At 32.0% G+C, this 20,538-nt stretch overlaps 1 protein-coding gene across 1 annotated transcript in view; it reads left to right on the top strand.

Moving 5' to 3' along the window:
- Positions 1–1,338: 1,338 nt before the first annotated feature.
- ab (BTB/POZ-zinc finger protein abrupt) overlaps positions 1,339–20,538 on the top strand; it is a 42,438-nt gene continuing 23,238 nt past the window's right edge. Inside the window, exons 1-2 of the mRNA XM_074132033.1 lie at positions 1,339–2,333; positions 4,744–4,941. Coding sequence (XP_073988134.1) covers positions 2,133–2,333; positions 4,744–4,941 — 399 coding nt within the window. The 5' untranslated portion in view covers positions 1,339–2,132. The remainder of the gene's footprint in view (positions 2,334–4,743; positions 4,942–20,538) is intronic.

Below are 20,538 nucleotides of genomic sequence, written 5' to 3'. Positions count from 1 at the left end.
TATTTTTTCGCCCTATTAAAAAATAATAATAATAACCAATTTAAGGGAAGGGATTAGCTGTGTGGTTAGCATACTGGACTCCCACACGGAGGTCCCGGGTTCGAATTCAGCTGCTGACCCTAAGATTTTCTCTTCCTAAGAGCTTCTTACAGCTCACTGTCCGGTGATGGACAGTGTTGTCTGTAACGAGAGAACACTGTCCGGAGGCCGGCAGTGCACTGAAAAAAGCTCCAGGCGCCAATAACCTTAGATGTTGACGCGCCTTAAATCATTAAAAAAAAAAAAAAAAAAATACAAATTTAAAAATATGATCCACTTTAAAATATATCTTGAAATGCTTAACAAGGAAATCATATCCCAAGATCAATCAGATACATCGTGGATCTTGGAAGAGTCTTCAGTTCTACAGCTCAATTAAAAAAAACTATTATTATTTTTAATTACGAAAACGCACGTCTTAAAATAAAATGGCAGTTAAGTAAACTAATGAAGTACATCTATTTAACAATCACCAAAATAAATAATTTATTTAATAGATTGAGCAAACTATTGTATTTTGTAGTTTATTTAATAATCTTATAAAAAGTAATATTTAAATAATATTTAATGAGACTTATTATTGATATATTATGTAATTATGTTACTGTTTGTGTTGTCTTTATAAATAAATAAGAGCGAAGAGGGAATAGAGCAGTGCTTAAGGTGTTTGTTGTGTTACAGATAAAAGAGGATATTGTTACGGGTGTTTGGCTGAGGTATGCATCGTCCTTCTATTGAGGGAGATCTGGAGAAGAGGGAGTCAGCCACCCCACAGCTTAGAAGTGGCCACCTCCCCTCGGGTGCCTCCCGTAAAAATAAGGCAGGTTTTTTGCGTGGGTGAACATCGTACTCATAGCTTGGCGGTCGCCAAATGACATTTGACCGTTCAGTACAGATGAACATAGTATTGCTAAGCTGGAGGAGGAGGAGGAGGATGGAGTGTGTGAGAGAGGCCAAGAGGTGGGGATTAGGGGCAGGTCCTCTTTTAAGGAGGGGGAGACGTGAGTGAAAGAGTAGAACAAATAAAGTGAGAGGAGCTAAGTGAGAAAGAGACAGTGAATGATTTTTGGTAAAAAAAAAGATGAGAATATTGGTGAAGACCCCACTTTAGCGAGTGGCCGACAGGACGAGTTTTAGGGAAGTAGCCGGCCAACAGAGGCAGCAGGAGCAAGCAATACACACACTGGGCAGGCGGGCCAAGAGAATGAGAAATAAAGGGAGAAATGATTGAACCAACACTAAGGCGTGAATGGTTGGGCGGGGGTCGGTGAGGTGCGCAAAACCGTGCTGAGAAGAGAGGAGAGACAAGTGGCGCCTCTAGCTGCTGCCACGACGTCCGCACAGCCAGTTCAGTTCGGGACACAGCCACGGGTGTATCACGCGCACTCGCCTCACAACGCACTCACAATTATATTAATACACTCCTCTCAGCCGTCCCAAAGCTCTTCCCGCTGAGTACAACCACAATCCCTGCTCACACACTACAGAACAACCCTTAAATATAACCTTGATCATTTCTTCTTCTTTTTTTTACGATCTACAACAATCAATTTTCTATCAAAATGAATGTCGTGAATAAACACTAACAAACAGAACGAATATTATATATTTTTCAAATTACGTCCAATTATAACCAATCAAATCGTGATAGTGCAGTGTCTTGTGTATAGTGCTAAAAGATATATATACATACATATATATCGGGGGGGTTATCAGTGGAAGCAAACTTACTACAAATAGAGGGGCATTGTAGTGCCTGCGCGCTTGCTACCCTTCTGTAACCTCTCTGGCTCGCGTCAAAAGGATATCGCCACTGTTTCGCTTCTTTTGGACAAAGTGTTGGGATAGAGGAAGATCTATTAAGGATGTGCAACATCAAGATTAAACAAGGAGATGAAGTCAGTGCCGGGTAGTGGCCAGAGTATCGTAAATATTCATATATTTTTTGAAACAACAAATCGTGATTGATTGCAATAATTAAAAACAACACAAAAAATCTCTCAAGTAACCACCTTTTTTTTTTTATTTTTCTTTGTTTCCAAACTTGAATAATAATATAAAATTGTTTTCGAGACCAATTTGTGTAATGTGAAATGGGTGGTTTAGGCGGTTCAAGTGAACAACAATACTCATTACGTTGGAATGATTTTCATTCATCCATACTGTCTTCATTTCGACATTTAAGAGATGAAGAGGACTTTGTTGACGTAACTTTAGCTTGTGACGGGTGTTCTTTTACCGCTCACAAGGTCGTCTTATCGGCTTGCAGTCCGTACTTCAGGACACTGCTCAAGGTATTTATTTCTTCACCTTAATCAACAGATATTCTTTTGTTAATTCTTAAACGGTTTTACTTTAAAACAACATAAAAAATAATAAAAGCGAGTAGAAAATCAATAAAGTAATATTTATATTAAAGTATGACTTTTAATATTAATTTATTTTCTAACTTCATTATTTAATGCCCAACATCAATATTATTAAAGAAACTTTCACCAAAGGTCTAATAAGTTAATACACAATTACTTATTTCTAAAGAAAGAATAAATTATAATAATTAAAATTCAATTTTATTTTACATTAATTCTCTAAAAATTCCGCCGTTCTCGTAATTTTTATTGTATTATATAGATGCTTCCTCAATCTAAGTCAGAATTCCACGAAAAAAATTTGTTAAACAGAAATAAAACTGTTCAAAAACCAAAATTTAAAATAAAAAAATCATCAGCGTCGATAAGTTCCAAATTTTTGAATGTTTCGTAAAATAAATGGACTATATTCGTATGTTTTTATTTTTTTACAAAATAAAAATTAATTTCCTCAAATTATGATGTTTCAATTACAGATGATTAATTTTTTAAAAGAGAAATGTAATAAATATTTAATCTTTTTTTTAGTTGGGGATAAACTTTGATTGATTCAGTTAATTCTATTTTTATAAAATATACATAAATTATCTCTTATTTTGATAAGAAAATTAATATTATGTCATTATTTTTATTTATTTTTTTTTAAATAATTATTAAACTAAAATTTTATTTATTTTTATTCTCGCGCCACTTTTTAAAAAATAAAAATAAAACAGGAAGTGGGGGTAAGTTTTCGATTGTGTGCCTCTCACCCCCTTTATATCACATGTTCTAAAAATAACATTTTCCTCTAATGGTGTGAATAAATAATTTGAATATCTTAAAATATCTTATCTTCTATTTTATTTCCGAATATTTTGCAGTATCAAAGATCTTTACAGTGCGATATATACATATATATTTATTTTAAATACGCTTGTGATAATTTTCTTTAAATTTAATTAAATTTTAGCTTATTAAAATTGCATTATTTAGTTTAAAATACTATTTTTTCAGCATTAAATATTCTTATCTTTGGATTATTTAATATCGTTAATGAGATAAACAATTTCACTCCTAGATAGCGCCAAATATCGTTAACTGCTCTGTGATTTAAAATCTGGCTTCCCCGGTTTCTTAAATGTTTGTTTAAATTATGAAAAATATTTTAAACTTAGACTTGACTTAGGTGATTATCAAGTATTTTATTGAACTACGCAAAATAATTAATTATAAAATTCGAGCGTTATTTTTGTTTGCTAAATTATTTTTTAATCGTTCATATTATTAATTTTTGAAAGTTTGTTTAAATCAAATTATATCGTGATATTTTATTCTAAATTTTTAGTTGCCCTTAGTGTTTAGAAATCGTATTTGGGATATCGATAACAACTTTTTTCTGGTCTCATCTTCTCATATGTTATTTCATTGTTGCCTGGCATATTATTTTATTGTTACGTTTCGTCTTTCCTCTGTGCCTAGTTGGGAGGCTAGTACAGAATTTTACAATCAGAATGTTTGTTTTTTTCTATAATTAATGTGAATTTACTGAACAAAGATTTCTGATAAATGTTAATTTTAAATTCTATTTCATCAGAAAAATATCTTAGCCCTGGTAAATTTATTAGTAGAAAGACTTAACTGATGAAATTTTTTACTTTCAAGCTAACATTTGTTTGCTAATGGTAACATGTAATTCTGGTTTATTTTATTTTTTCGTTTTATTTTCCTTTGCTTGCTTTTGTTTTATTGCTTGATTTTTTGAACTATCAGCATCATTTTCTCTCGTTTTTTTTGTTTAACTTATATTTTTGTGTAAAATGTTTTATGTATTTACTTCACTCTCGAAATACGTTTAAATAAAAGAAATAAGAATGAACATTTAAACCACGTAATGAAACCTGGAAATATAATATTGTTGATTCTGTCCGTCAAAGCAGTTTGTTTTCTGACCGATTTAGGATTTTTTATTTTTCAACAAGGTTGCCATGGTGACAGTTGCTTTATTTACACAAATCAACTGCTCTACACCAACCTGATCGATCATTATCATCAATGATGATACAATAAATTTGATGATGGATAGAGATCTGAAAAATCGTCAGCGTTAAAGAAAACAAGCTTTTGTGACGATTATATTCACGTGAAGCTTTTTGCATTTTGTGACGCTTATATTTATAAGTGTAATTAATGGTTGAAAGAAATGGTGTATAATTATGTTTAGAATAATGTAACAGTCAATTAAGGTTTTATACTTTTTTTTCTTAATTAAGTTTATTCAAAAACTAGGTAAAAATTAAAATGTTAAAAGGTAGTCACATTTTTGTATTTTGTGTAAATTTTTTTTTATTTTTAGGCTAATCCTTGTCAACATCCGATAGTCATCTTACGAGACGTTAGAGAACAAGATATGGAAGCTCTATTAAGGTTTATGTACAACGGTGAAGTGCATATTGGCCAAGAACAATTGACTGACTTTTTAAAGACTGCCCAAACGCTGCAAGTTAGAGGCCTTGCAGACGTACCCACCAAAGAACAGCAAAAATTGCTTACAGTAAGTTTCTTTCTAATAACATATTTATTTTTTTTATTACTTATTACAGTATTTTTATAGTTTCAAATGATGTAGAATTCGATCTTTTGTTTTGGTTCGTAAAGGTTATTTTACACCAGTTAATCAACTGGGTTTTCTAGATCAAGCTAACTTGTAATCAAATTTGGCATTGCCCTTCTGGCAAATCAATTCTAAAGTGACATTAAAAAAATCGCACTAATGACGTTTACTGTGTCCATAAATCGGATTTATTGCTCTTCACACTTAATAGTTTGGAAGTACCGGATTGGGATGCTGTTATAATCCTTCACACTTTGCAAATGATAATTTTGTGGCATGCCTGAAGTCTGTAGCAAACCATTGAAGAAGTCGATTACTCCTTTACAAGGAATAGACAATTTGTAATATCTGTACGAAGATTCATTAATATTTCCACCTCTTCTTCCTTCAGCTCAGTTTCTAAAATGTAACCTTGTTTTTCTCTTCGTATCGATAATTGACGGATTATTATCATAGAACGGATTATGTGATCTTTCTAGGACCTATTATTACCAAATGGACTATTATTTCATTTCTTTGCAATGCCCAGCACTCCCTGAATCTCAATTAGCATTCTTCAAAGTCTTCCCGTAATCTTCAACATTCAGTGTTTATCAATACATTGATAAGACAACTGTCTAATGGCGGTATCGTGTTCATGGAAGAACCACCAATGACGTACTATAACTGAAAAATAATATTTTCTGGATTGTTTCTTAATTCAGATTATAAATTAAAGTAAGAACATCTTACTATAAAAGCACCACAAAAGTTTAGCGGTTAGTTAAGAAAGCCACAAAGCTTGGGTTCGATTTCCGGTCTTGTCCTTGGATTTTATTTAATGTATCAAGTGTATTGGCTACCCGTCTCCGTCCACGACAACTGAACGGAACTTGGTCGCAAAGGCTGTCTGAAAAAGGGGGCATTATTTCTTCTTCTCTTACTTCATACTTCAAATTTCATAAAATATTGGCAACAAAGGATTTCCCGAAATTAAATTTAGTATAAAAGGGACAAACATAATATTACATTTCATGGAGTTGTTTTATCGCTTATTACCCCTTAAAAAAAATTTGGAAATTTAATTTAAAATATCTATTACAGTTTAGAGCAACCTTTCATCTGAATTAAGTATATTCCTTTAGAACTTTCTTGTTTTAAATTCCAAATTATAAGTAAATGAAAGTACTAACAAAAAATATTTCCAATTTAAAAATAGTAAGTTAGTTATTTTTTACCAGTTTCAGAAAGCTAGAAACCTATTCAGTCAGTTGAAAATCAGGTTATATCAGTTCCAAATCAAAGTCACAACCTCGTCGTAGAGATTTTGTCAGTTACTTTTACTCACATTCTCCTATTTTCGCTAAATACCGCAGTAAATAAATTTCTTTCGTAGATGAAGTAAAAATAATAAATGAAATGAAGTAAAACACGTAAAAGATTAACACATGTTTAGTAAATTTAAATTCTCCTTTATGTTGCATCATTCTGTTCAGTTAAACATAGCAACTTACTGCGTTATTTCTGTCTTAGAGTTTTCTTTTGGTTATTTTAATGATGATTAATGAAGAATTTATTGTTTTTTTTCCACTTTATGTTCAATGAATGTGGCATTTAGTAATTATTAGGACTGGATATAATCATAACTTTCTAGGAGTTCGAATGTGTTTTCACGAAGCAAATTATTTTTTCATATTACAGCATAAAAAGAAACGAAATGGAGACGTAATCACTTTGTAAAAATATCATTTCTTGAATGTGTATTTCTAGTAAATATTATGTCTTACAGAACAATCTTATATTTTAAAAATGCTGGAAATCAACTTTTTCCAAACTAGGAGGCTAAAAGAACTGTCTCATTCAACATTAAAAGCAAATAATAGCTTTTATTGTGAAGAGATTAACTCGGTGGTTAGGGAACTGGTTTCTTATGCGGAGATCCCGGGTTCGAATTCAACTGCTGGCTAATAGATTTTTCACTGTCCCGGTGAAGAATAGTGTTGTCTGTAGCAAGAGGTGGACGGCAGTGCCCTGTTCCGGACAGCAGTGACTTTAGATGTTGACGCGCATTAAAATATTAACAATAACTTTCTTAATTACGTCGAACAAACACATTAACATTAATACGATAGGTATTAAAAATGAAACAAATACAATCTTAGCTTGAATTATGAAATACTGGAAGAACGCAAAATATTTGTATGATGTGACTCAATAATATTAAAATTTACTTCGATTTTTCAACAAAAGATATCGCCTTTCTCATAAAAAGCCGAACTTATCTATTCTACAGCAGGTGGTTACATTAATTAAGTCTAAAGATAGGAGATTTACATGATTATTTTCACTTTGTAGTTAGAAGCTCACAGAAGCAATCCTCATTATATATATTTTTTTTCCAAGAACTATTTTCAGTGAAGTGTCTGGTAACATTCCGACAACTAGAATAGATTTGTGGCTCTCCAAGTTTTTTGTAAATCAATTTTGTTTGGACAGTTTATTTATTCCGAAACAAAGTTTTGACGTGACACTCTCGTTCAGCCCAAAGGTAATTTACACAATTTATCAAATTCAACTATATTTTTTCAACTAGGAAACTAAAAATGTTCATAAAATTTTGTTTCTCTAAATCGATTAAACGATTAATTTAAGATTAAATTAATAGAAATAAAAATAATGACCAAACGAAGAACTAAGTAATCGAGTGTAATCTCACAAATTGCCATTAACCTGCCCTAAGAATATACTATCGAGTTCAATGTTAATTGAACTGCACTACATTCGTTCTTGGACATCAAAATGCTATATTTGTCACTAAGTTAAATTTGTTTAAATCTATTTACAGATAGTTTGTTGAAACAAAACTATTTTTGGCCTGTGTAAACTAGAAAATGAATTATTAATGGTTACCTTGAATATTCTGATTTCTGCAGAGATTTTTGGTGCTTCCCTGGACGTTTTGGTCAAAAAAGATTTAACGGAAATAACATTTTAGGGGAAGTGAATTTTATTCTTATTGTTTTGCGATTTTCTCGAAATTCACGCGATCGATTTTCACTATATTTAGTATAATTGATTAGATTGATTGAATACAAATATTTTTTACCAAGAAAATTTCCTATCATTAGATCAGACTACGGTTTTTTTGGAAACGCCATTTTAGTATTAGTCCTATTACTTTTAAAATATAAGCAAGCTAAGATGTGTGCTCTAATTTCGTATTTGAAGATAATTAACTTGACTTGAAATGTACATTTCTTTTGACTAACGTCTTTTCGAAAACGTTTTTATCTTTTAATTTTCATGCGTTCTTCGTCAAAATCACTGCGCCTAATTTCTTTAAATTGTTGTTACTAATTTTAAAAAAAAACGCTATAAAATTTGAAACATTTATCCGGTAAAATTTATTAGGGGCATTTTGGGAGATAGAGGTACTACGGACTTCCGCAATAACATTTCAATTTAAGTTTTAGATACAAAAGAAAATAGAGGAAATCTAAAATTTGCTTAAATTCAAGCCAGAAATTAGAATGCATTGAATGAGTGTATTCCATATACTTTTAATGAAATAAAGACGTGAATTTTGTTTCATATAAGTCTTTAAAGAGGCTGTTTGGACGCGTTAAGAGAAGATTAAGTGTTACTTAAAAGGACTGCTTTCTATTATTGTAAACTCTTATTGAAGCCACCAACATTTAAAAAATAAAATTTGAAGCGACGTGAATTTATAATCAGCGATTTGACAATTATCCATACCAGACGTCTTCTACAGGCGCAAGAGGTGGAATTATATTGATAGGTTGTATAAACTTTATTCGTGAAGTTGTAGATCGCGTAGATTATTTAATTGTAGAACATTTTTGAAAGAACATTACTAAAAGAACATTTTCCCGCTCGTCCTTACTACTTGATTTTAATTCTCACGGGGTGAGGGAATTTAAGACAGAAACTATTGCTCATAGACGAGTAAAACATTCACTGAGTGAAAAAAAAAATGTCTGACATTTTCGAAAAGAGTCTAAGTCTAAGAGGACATTCCATTAGCGTATTAGAGGGAGGCCTACATGTTCATTATCATAAAAGTGCTCACAATCCAATTTTTGTGGCGAACTTATTTAAATAGAATTATAGGAGATTGTCTCAAAAAAATTAAAATCAAATTAAATTTTAAAAAACAGTACCTAATATGGTGTTTTTAATTAAACCGTTTTGGTTGCTAACTTTTCTACTGGTTCCAAACAGAATCTACAGTATCCAAACAAAATATAAAGTTTTCTTGCATTGAACTAGTGTTTACATTATAGTTTATGCATACATACATACAAAGACAGATCATTTTCTTAAAAAAACATTTTCGGAATCTGAGAAATGAAGAACCGATTTATCTTGAGACAATTCGAAACCATACAGTTGAGACGATCGCGTTACTTTCCTACCCACGGTAAGTGGAAGGTCAAAATAATTGTTTCGTAATAGTAAAAAATTAAAAAATAATTAATTAAATCTCAAAAATAAATTTAATTTTTCATCCGTCGTTGTTAAAAATATTTATTAAAAGAACAAAAAATACAACCGTTTAGAATGCTCTTGCAAACTCTAGGACAAGCAATGGCGGAACAACGTCTAAATAACACATTATTTATTTCAACTGTTTATATAACCATACGAGTGAGCATTTCACGAATGCTCGGATTGGGGAAAGAATTGGGGAATACGACTTGTAGTTGGGTTAGAACCTGTGTTCGTTTGCTTGATGATAAATGACATGTTTTTTTGAATGCAACATCAGAGCGCGATGGTCAAGTAGGGAACTATTCAGCGAATTTTCATGAAATTCTCATTCACGAGCTCAGTATAAACTTCTTAAAGAGATTATCAACCTTTTATCAGTTGGATCAGGGGCAGGAGAAGTGGTAGTGGTTATAAGTTTGGACTTGTAAGTGGGAGATCTACTTTCCTTTGACTTGATTAAATGTTTATAGTAAAGTATGAGATTCTGCTCTCCTTGCACGATCCCTAATTGATTAGTTAAAAGTTTCAGCCTTGCTCAAAAATATAGGTGATTACTTCATTTAGTACACATGGGACTCGAAAAGTTTCAGCTCGAATTCTTCAGCTAACGCTGAACTTCATGGTCGCGTCATTAAAATGGTATTTTGCCTAGTTTTGGAGCATCTTTCCCATTCGATAGCTCCCCTAGCTAACTTACTCCATCTTTTGGAAGGGAGAATTGGTAATGAAAGTATAAAGCGATCCACACGTTATCAATCAACCAGATGTCCAGTCGGTGTTAACGATAATCTTTAAATCTAGCATTAAGACGCAGCCGTATCTTCCTGCCTTTTAGAGCTGTTGAAAAAGCTATCATACGATCGGCAGGTTTCTGCACTAATTGTAGTTAAACTGGGCATGTTGTTTGTAGGAGTTCTTTATAGGAAAATTATATTTTTCTAAACTATAATTTAAATTGAAGTTAAATGAAATTTTGAATAACTTTTTTCAAAAATTAATTTTTTTTCTGCACTTTTGAAAATGAAATGAAGTCTTTTTTTAAATTTATTTGATGATTTCCCAATCAGACTGTTTTTTTCACGATAATTTGAAGTCTTTTTTTTCATAAATATAAACTCATCACAATCATTGATAATTACGTTACGATAGTGTGCTGATCACTGTCAAATTATACAAACTTCTAATTTTGATCAAAAAATGTTAATGTTGGTGCTGTACTGTACAAATTTTCTACTTTTAAGACTAAAAATAAGTTTTAAGCCTTTTTATTTCTAATTTGGAAATTTAGAACATAATTAATTCTTATTGAAATTACATAGGTGGCCATTTGTAAGAATTGTTAACATTTCTAGAATTCTTTGTTTTTTGGAAGGTTCACATTGTGAATTAACATTTTTACAGAGTACTTAACACTGAAACTTCCATGGAAACATAGATTCAAAGAAAAGTAACCTTCTAGTTATTACAGAAAATTTAAAAGAAATCAACTACGCACTTAAAATCGCGGAAATTAAAGAAAAAAAAACTAGGTAATTCTTGTACGTCTACATCCGGTCACGCAAAGTTTTTTTATACTTACATAGAAAAAGCATACACAAGTTTTAATATGCCTATGTAAATAAGTATTTTGTTGACAAGGGATAGTTATTCTGTGGGCCTATTTGTCTTTAAACTTGAAGAAAACGTCTTTGGAGTTCTGCTTTCTTAAGTCTTGTAGGAGAATAGCCCAGGTAAGTCTTTTGTCGACGTAAAGTCTAAGGTAGCTGACTTACAGGTAAGAGAATTAAAATGTAGAAGACAAGAGGAAGAATGATGCGTTGAAAAATGTTATGTTTTGAGATTTTATCTTGTTCAATTTTGCGCGGCAAATTTTAAACAATTTCTTTAAAAATGTGTGGTAAGGTTGTTTCCATGAGATACTATAGAATTTTGGTTGCTGTATCTTCAGCGTAAGTGGATAATCTCAAATTTTACAAATTTTTTTTTATCTCCTAAATCAATTCCTACATGTTTTTGATTTTAACTCGGAATTTTATCGATACATTTTATCGATCTTAATATTGTATAATATATTTTTAAAAAGTGCCTTTAATAGGAGTCTATCTGCCCTTCTTTTCTAAAATTGACTTAAAATTACTTTTTATAGAAAAATATAAGTTCTAGCTTTGAATTAGCGCACAAAGTATAAATAAAATTGTTTGAGCCGTTTTCGTGAAAAATTCGAAAAACTAAATCAATTTGCTAAAGTGAATATTCGTAGTAGCTTAAAACGAAATCTTACATTAGAACATTGTAAGATTTTTTCGTTTTAAAGATTTACCGAGCACTACCTACAGACGTGGGGCGAATAAACACATAGACAAATTTGTAAAAACCATCTATAAATGGCGCAGGCCCCCTTAAATCATGTGTTTCTAGTGAACAATCAAAATCACAAATTGGCAGAGATCTGAAAAAGAAAAAGAAGAAGTGATACGAGGGTCGTTTGAAAAGTCCGTGCAAAAATAAAAACTACTTAATTTTTTGGGGTAAACCTTTTTTATTTTTCAACATAGTCTCCTTTTAGGCTTATACACTTCGTCCAACGCTGCTCTAGTTTGTTGATCACTTCCTAATAATAGGATTTGTCCAAGTCTGAAAAATAGCCATTCGTTTCTGCAATCACATCCTTGTTTGAATAAAATCTTTATCCCGCAGCCATTTCTTCATATTGGGGAACAAATAGTAGTCCAAGGGAGCCAAGTCTGGAGAATAGAGGGGATGTGAAACGAGTTGGAACCCTATTTCCATTAATTTTGCGACCACAACTGCTGAGGTGTGTACTGGTGCGTTGTCGTGATGGAAAAGGACTTTTTTGTGGGCCAATCATGGGCGTTTTTCTTGCAGCTCGGTTTTCAAACGGTCCAACAACGATGAATAATATGCACCTGTAAAAGTTTTACCCTTTTCCAGATAGTCGATGAGGATTATTCCTTGTGAATCCCAAAAGACAGTCGCCATAATCTTTCCGGCCGAAGGAACGGTCTTCGCCTTTTTTGGCGCAGATTCCCCCTTGGTAACCCATTGTTTAGATTGTTCTTTGGTCTCAGGAGTTTAGTGATGTATCCATGTTTCATCCACAGTGACGAAACGACGCTTAAAGTCCTGCGGATTCTTCTGGAACAGCTGCAAACCGTCCTTACACGATTTCGTTTTTGGTCAAGTGTGAGCAATCGCGGCACCCATCTTGCGGATAGCTTTGTCATATCCAAATGTTGATGCAAAATATTATGTACCCGTTCATTCGAGATGTCCACAGCACTAGCAATCTCACGCACCTTCACTCTTCTGTCATCCATCACCATATCATGGATTTTATCAGTGATTTCTGGAGTAGTAACCTCAACAGTGCGTCCAGAACGTTCAGCGTCACTTGTGCCCATATGGCCACTCCGAAAATTTTGAAACCACTTATAAACTGTTCTAATCGAAGGTGCAGAGTCATCATAATGTTTATCAAGCTTCTCTTTAGTCTCCTGAGGCGTTTTGCCTTTCATAAAGTAGTGTTTAATCAACACACGAAATTCTTTTTCGTCCATTTTTTGAAAATCACTCGACTTCCTCGATTCAAACGAATGCCAAACACAAAGAAATAGACCGATCTGGCTGAAACTTGGTGTGAAAACTTCCAAGAGATGCTACTAACTAAACATAACCTCGATACGCGCCAGTGGTGCTATCTCTCTTACTTTGCACGGACTTTTCAAACGACCCTCGTATGTTCACATTCTTCTTGCTTAACTATGATATATAGAAATCGCTTCAAACATAGAAGTTTTACTAAAAATACTAATGTACATTACGCATAAATACAGGTGTGTAGATTAATTTGTTTGTTTTGTATTTGTTAGGTATAATTGTTGATATTTTATCAAGGTTTTTTTTTTCTAATTTAAGACTGGTCCGACTCGTTTTCATTGCCATTAATCTATTTCTCCCCCTCAAGTCAAGAACTTGTTGCTGCAATTTAAATTTAGATCAAACTCTCAGATTATTCTAAAACCAATTGTTTAAAAAAAGAAATGTACTTAAAAAAGAGGCGATCTCTTAAAAGGATATTCGGAAAATTTGACTTGTTTACGATACTTTGCTTTCGAGTGGTGAGAAAGCGAAAAAGGGGCAAAAACAAATCATTAGATTTGTTAAATGTTGTGTTTGTTTGTACCATCTCACAAAAATAAATCGCAAGCAAGTATGAATGATGTATCCCATTTAATATAAATTGTCGTATGCTATTATTTAGTTTTTGTAAATAAAGCCATTAAATAATTTAATTCAAATTACAAAAATTCTCCCCCCAAAAAAATCACAAATTCTAGAAACAATTTACCAGAAACTCTCTTTAAAAATATCTTTTTTTCTGCAACCATGTAGGGAAGTTCTCATTACTCAATTAAAATCAGCTGTGTAATGCCCAACTTCCCACACTAGTGGGGGGAAATTCCCATTAGTGTCACTTTCCGCACAAGTGAGTGGAAAAACTTTATTGTGCTTCCTTGATATAAGAAGTTTTGTTATTAACATAAATATTTTCTGTAAAACTCTAATAAGCTTATTTAAATTTATTTTATTTAAATAATTAAAAAACGAATATTAAAAAATAAAATAAAAATTGAAAGGAATATAGAAATAAAAATAATACTTTAATAAATAATTAGATATTTTTAATTATAACAGTTAAAAAGGTTATAGTGTTACCTTATAGAAAATTAAAATGGATTCTAGTGATGCCTGTTTAGAAAACACTCCTCCATCAATAAAAGAAACAGCAGAAAATGTAATAAGTAATGTAAATAATTGTAATATAACAATAAATGTTTATAATAAATAAATTACTTTTTGTAGACTGTAAAAATGAAATTTTTAATTTTATTAGTTAATAAATGGTTACAGAAAAAATATAATATTTAACTCTAGTGTAAAGTATTTTCCTCACACTCGGCAATTTGTACTTGCACTCGCATCGCTTCGCTCGCTCGTGCGTGCAAACCCTGCCTCGCGTGAGGAAAAGTACTACTTTCCACACTTGTTAAATAAATAACTATTGTTAATTGAAATTAATATTTAATTATTTCCTTAATTTAGGTCGATATCTTACTGTGTTTTATTATTATCATTATTAATTTGAATTTCTCCTTATTAGTAAGATTTGTTTTATTGCAATTACAGCTATTCGTAATAAATCATTAGACAAGTGCCAAAAATAAACAAGCTCTGGCCAGATGTTTTAAGTTGTAGATGAGTTACACAAGCCTCTGATCTGATGTTTTCACATTCAAAATAAAAGAATAAAATTCAATTAAATTGTATAAAATCTCTCTAGAGACAAAGTTTTGGTTTGAAATATTTTCTTAAATAAAATAAACGGAATTCTAGAAACAATTAATGGAGAAAAGTGTCGTATCTGCACCAGTCTAGCTGAAACTGAAACCATTATGTCATGTCGCGATTAATATTTGCATTTTCTGTTCATTATTTTTGGTGACTGATTCATAGTTTCAATAGGATAGCCAGTTTCATTCATGATATATTTTTATTATGCCGAGCTTTCGACCTAGGGACTAGGTCATCTTCAAGGCTGTGGAACATATTTACCTACTGTAAATATAATATATAAGTATATAAATAAGTCCCTAGGTCGAAAGCTCGGCATAGTAAAAATATATCATGGCAGTTATTTTTTCATCCTATTGTTTTATTTCCTTTTTAACTATTTAGAGGTTAGTATTGACTAGAAGCAGCTCGCGAAGCTAAGATGTGTGGTGGTACAGGTTTGATATCAGGTCCTGGGCATTGGATCTTAATAAAAGAGAAAATTAAGCGAAGTGAGTTAGCTAATCGCCTCCATGCATGACGCCTAATCATAGTTAAGCCAATAGCACGCCTGAAAAAACAGACGTTATTTTACCATCTACGTAATGTGGGTCTGCCATTAACTAATTGCCCAGATAATAAGTGGCTAGATAGTCAAGAAATGACTTTACACGTCGTGGTAAGAATTTTGAAGGAAGAAAATGCATAGAACTAAACACCAAGAGAATTCTTGTTGTGTTTTCGTTTTAAGTTTTTGACTTAAGTAATTGAATGTTAATATTAGCAGTTAGCTTTCTAAGTGGAATAAAATTGATAGGTAAAATTAAAAAAAAGCTCAGGAACACAAAGTTGCAGATTAGGTTAATAGATTAACCTTAACTATGAAATTCTAGAAACCATATTATTGTTTGTCAATGTTCTTTCTAGCTAATAGAGCAGTAGTACATTGTTTTAACGTTAACTTTAGATGGATTCCGTTAGTATCCATTCCAAATAAAAGTTATACTACGTAAAGATGTCGTTTTAAAGAAAACTTGTATTATCGTTTTCAATTTATTGCCAAAAACAGAATTGATTCAAGAAAATCGCAAATTGGCTGAGTGATTTCGATTTTTAATCTTAGTTTCGGAAATGAAGTAGTTCTCAAATCAGAATAAAAAGGTTTATCTTTCTGAAATGTCTCGTTTTCAAATTATTATTTCTCAACCTGACTCCAAAAAAAAAGTGTTTTGTTATAAATTGACGTTTGTTTATATTCAGGAGCCTGACTAAATAGTATCAACACAACTCAGTAACAAAAATCTAATTTTGCAGTTTGGTTTTGATTCAATTAAAAAGTTTGAACTCTGCTCACCAAGTTTTATTAGTGTTTGTCAGAGTAACATTGTAAGTGGAAGTGATATCCTCTCGAAACATACATGATGAAGCTTTCTGAAATTGGATGAAAATCTCAGAAAGCTTTTTAGAATTGTAGAGAAGCATTTCAGGTATCAAAAACTACCAGCTTTTGTCCAGCATTGCAGATCCATATCTATTTATAAATGTGGACATAAACGTTTTACATATCCTGGTTCGTCAATTACTTGCAATAGTGGAGCTCTTTACTTGTTTTGAAGCCCATCTGTTTTCGAAAAAATGATGTTGAAAATTATTAAAGCTATATCCTACTCCATCTTTGATTCTTTTTTCTGAAGATAGGCTATGTAGGCCACAAATCAGCTTTTTAAGAGCTTTGAACTACAATTTGATTAGGTAAGGTGCGCTGGCAAACTAAATCAGCAAATAACGTGGAAAAGCAATGCTATCGATATGGGCTTTTCTTCAAGGCCAAAGTGTAGTAACATTTTACTGGGAGCCATTTTCAGCTTGTAACCCCCACCCTTAAAGAGGGAGAGAATGCATTTTCTTGTTTTATTCTCTTTCGGTCTGCATTCAAGTTATCTTGCAATTCAGTCTTGCTTCTGCCGTGACGGGGGGATGGTTGTGACGCATCAGAAGGCGAGGAGAAGAGTTGTAACATCCAGTGAAGATTGTTAGTTTTAATTAGAATTGCAAACTGCATCATTATTAATTTTTCATTTTTCCACTGAAATTGTTTTCTTAGTAATCGTGCGAATCCTATTACATCATTTTAATTGCCATTTTACTCAATTTTAAATACATACAATGTCGATGCCAAAAAAAAGAAAGATGGTCATCTTTATTTCAAATAAAAAATAAAAGATTTGTAAGTCAGTTTTGGCAGAATTTGAAAAAAAAATTCAGGTATGATTAATATTAATTTTTAGCAAAACTTTGTATTTCAAATAATGAGTAAATAATTCAGTAACAGCGGACCGAGGTGAGGCCCTCAAAGCTAATATGTATTAGGCTATCCTTCTTCGTTGTTATTATAATTATAGATACTATTGAAGTTCCAAAAGCTTCAATAATTGATCCATTACGTTACTAATAATCTGTTTATTAACTGCCTAAATATTTACCTATATTGTAAAATCAGTTTAGTAAGTGATTCTTGATCTGCGTGTTATATTATAGTAGTAAATTTCCTTGTTAAACTATAATTATAATCTACTTAACAAAAACTTACAGTTTTAAAAGTTAAGTACATATAAGGATTGATTAAACGCTAAAAGGTACACAAATCAGAGAGTACCCAACATTTCATTCATATTTCTGGAATCATATTTTTTAGAAACTATTAGATGTCACAGACCCTTATGCTGGCCTTTTATCACCCATAAATATTTTTCTGTTAGAATAGTAAAAGATCTCATCATCATAGTTATTATTAAAAAGGCATTTCATTTTAACTCTAATCCAAATTATTCTTGTGATTTATCTTTATTCTGAATAATCATCACATTCACTCACACATTAAAAAGAAATAGGGAAAATTGGAGTTGGTCTTTTAGCGTTGTAATTCAGTCTTAAATTCGTTTACGTGAGCACAAATTACATAGTAACAAATAAATTAGTGTAATTATAATTCTAAATAGTTGCGGTCACTTCAGATAAGTTCAGTTTTTAAATATTCTTAAGTTTTCCACCATCTTATTCTTATATAATCTTATATAATATAAATAGCATTAATTAAAACTATTTAAAATGAATGAGAACCTAATTGGTGGTTGGATGTTAGCCCTTCCAGACAAAAAGGCGATTACTTTACTTACAATGGACAAGAAGATAACGAAATTTAAAACTAAGAAGAAGGAGCAGTTTTTGCTTGAAGAACCGGAACTTGACGTAGGCATCAAGTTCACCATCTGTTGAAGATTGTGCATTTTTTTTTCTTCTTATTTACGCACAATCACATATGTATGAATATCATTTGCGTACCCGGAACCGATAATCTTTCATATATGGGAACTATTATTAAAAAAAATAATTTGCAATAAAAAACAGTAAAACGCAAGACTGTTAGGTTGTTGATTCTAACCGTAATAACACGTTTGTTTTCTTTAATTTGGTCCTGTCTCTCGGATGTCATTCATCATCAAGATGGCGGATAGAATTTGACATCCACTTACTGCAGTTTAGTAACATTATTTAAGTGTTATTACATGAACAAGAACCTGATACCAATTCTTGACCACATTGACACAACACGTTTCGGCCTGGGTGCTTTAATTACCTCAAAATCAACTTAATAATTTCACTGGATTTTATAGAAGTTCAAGTAATATGAGTCGAATAAAGTTTTTGGTATAATTTATGCACCGAAAAATGGCATTCATCACCTGCTACTTTACACGCATCAGTTTCTTTTTACTAAACGAACCTCTAGTTCCATGAAGCAGAGCAAAATGATGGTTTGATGTAAACTGTTCTTGGTTGTTCTTAAAACGTTCGTGATGCGCATGCTCTTCGAGGCAAGCATGTACCTAAAAAAATTTCAGTTAAGGCTGGTCCTATCCTTCCAATTTAATCTTCTTAAAACAGAAATGAAAATAAAAACTATAGATGTATAGATCTACAAGTAGATGACAAACATTCACAAAAAGAAATATCTTCATGAGATGTAGAACATCTGTGGTTTCAGTGGTCACGTTCCTTCACAGTCAGAAGTGAAGGAACTCGCATCTTTTGATGAATTGCCACCAATTTATGACTAACACAATGTAGGTTTTATAAAGTTGCAAAAAGAAAAACATCAAAGTTGGCCATTGAGGAACGTTATTCCATCACTTTTACCCAAAAAATAAAAAACATAATTTCAGCAAATAGCAACGCCATCTCTGAGCAAGGCCGAGAACTTCACATCTTGTTCTAATATTTACTTACCCAACTACCTGCCTATAACTTTATTTTTGAACATTTTTCTAGGAAAATTTTTTTTAATTTTGTTTAAGTAATTTCTGAATTCTTTCATGTGTTGACGCGTAATGCTGTACCGTTTCTCCTGGTCATTCTAATCCTGCGAAATATGCAATTATATTACACTAATCTTTAGTAACGGTTGGAGAATATTCGCCATTTAAATTGTAATTATTTTATTGGCCTGTATAGGGAATCGGGTGAGATTTCACATTAGATTTCCATGCTAACAATATTTTATTATTTGACAGCGAACATTAACACAATTCCATCACACAAATGCTACTAGACGGAATTCACCATTTATCGTCAACATAACGTACAACTGGAGGAACCAGTAAAGTATAAGAAGCAGTTTTTTTGACAAATTAAATGGTTCTTTCTATGTCTGACGTTTACTTTTTTGTTGACTAAAAAGAAATTCTTGATTAGAAAAAAGAAGTTCAACCAGCTTAAAATTTGTTGTCTAAAGATGTACTATGGTTGGAAAGAGATATAATTAGCTGGGAAACTGCATTTTATAAATGGCAAATTAAGAGCGATTATATGCTTCGTCTATAAGCTTCTATTTCCATGTTTTTATCTATCAGATATCCAAATTATCCGCTCTTATTAAAGATCTATCTATATTATCAGTACCTTCATAATTAAATAATTATTCTATTTCAATCTCTTCATTTACTGACAAAAGTAATTAGGCAATAAATTTCATCAGAAATCTGTTCGAAATGTTTGGCGAAAGCTTCTTCATTTCAGTAAATTTAAATATCAGCAAATTTTACTTTCTCTTCTTTTAATTAAAATTCTACATTTGCTCCAATTTTCGAAATAGAACTGAATTAAAAAATAAAATAATAACATAAGCTCAATTCTTTGATACTATTTTCGCTTCAGAATTGGTCCAGAATCTTCCCCACAAGTCTTTGTTGCGGAATGATCTCTGGCCGCAGAGAGCACCTAATATCCCAGACCACTACCTCGCGATAGCGACACAATCGAATAGAATATGAAAAGCCGTTTTGCTCTTGCAAACTGACTGAGCATATACAGAGGTACCGGGTTAAATAGTTCCACTCTGTGGAGGTGTTTTCTGAACCTACCGTGGTTGGTAACCAGAAGAATCTGAATCCTTTTCTAGTTTCAGGGTTCTCATTTTACATAAGTCTTTTACCGTGTTAGATTCCTGAATAGGATTCCAGGATTTATCGTGCCCTGCGACCTCCGAAGCTATTGCTTAATAGTCCTTGAGAATGGCTGAAGCCGGGTCCTGGACAAACGAATAAAGTAGATGCTCCAATCTTCATCTGCTGATCAGCAGCTACCTTTGATGCCAATCTGACTAGGCACCTATTTAAGGGACAACCCTAGAACCCT

This window comes from Rhodnius prolixus, unplaced genomic scaffold (genome assembly GCF_049639745.1).
Source record: "Rhodnius prolixus isolate KJV_2025 unplaced genomic scaffold, Rpr scaffold_4, whole genome shotgun sequence".
In the NCBI taxonomy this organism is placed as follows: Eukaryota; Metazoa; Arthropoda; class Insecta; order Hemiptera; family Reduviidae; genus Rhodnius; species Rhodnius prolixus.
This window is presented reverse-complemented; position numbering and strand designations above follow the sequence as displayed.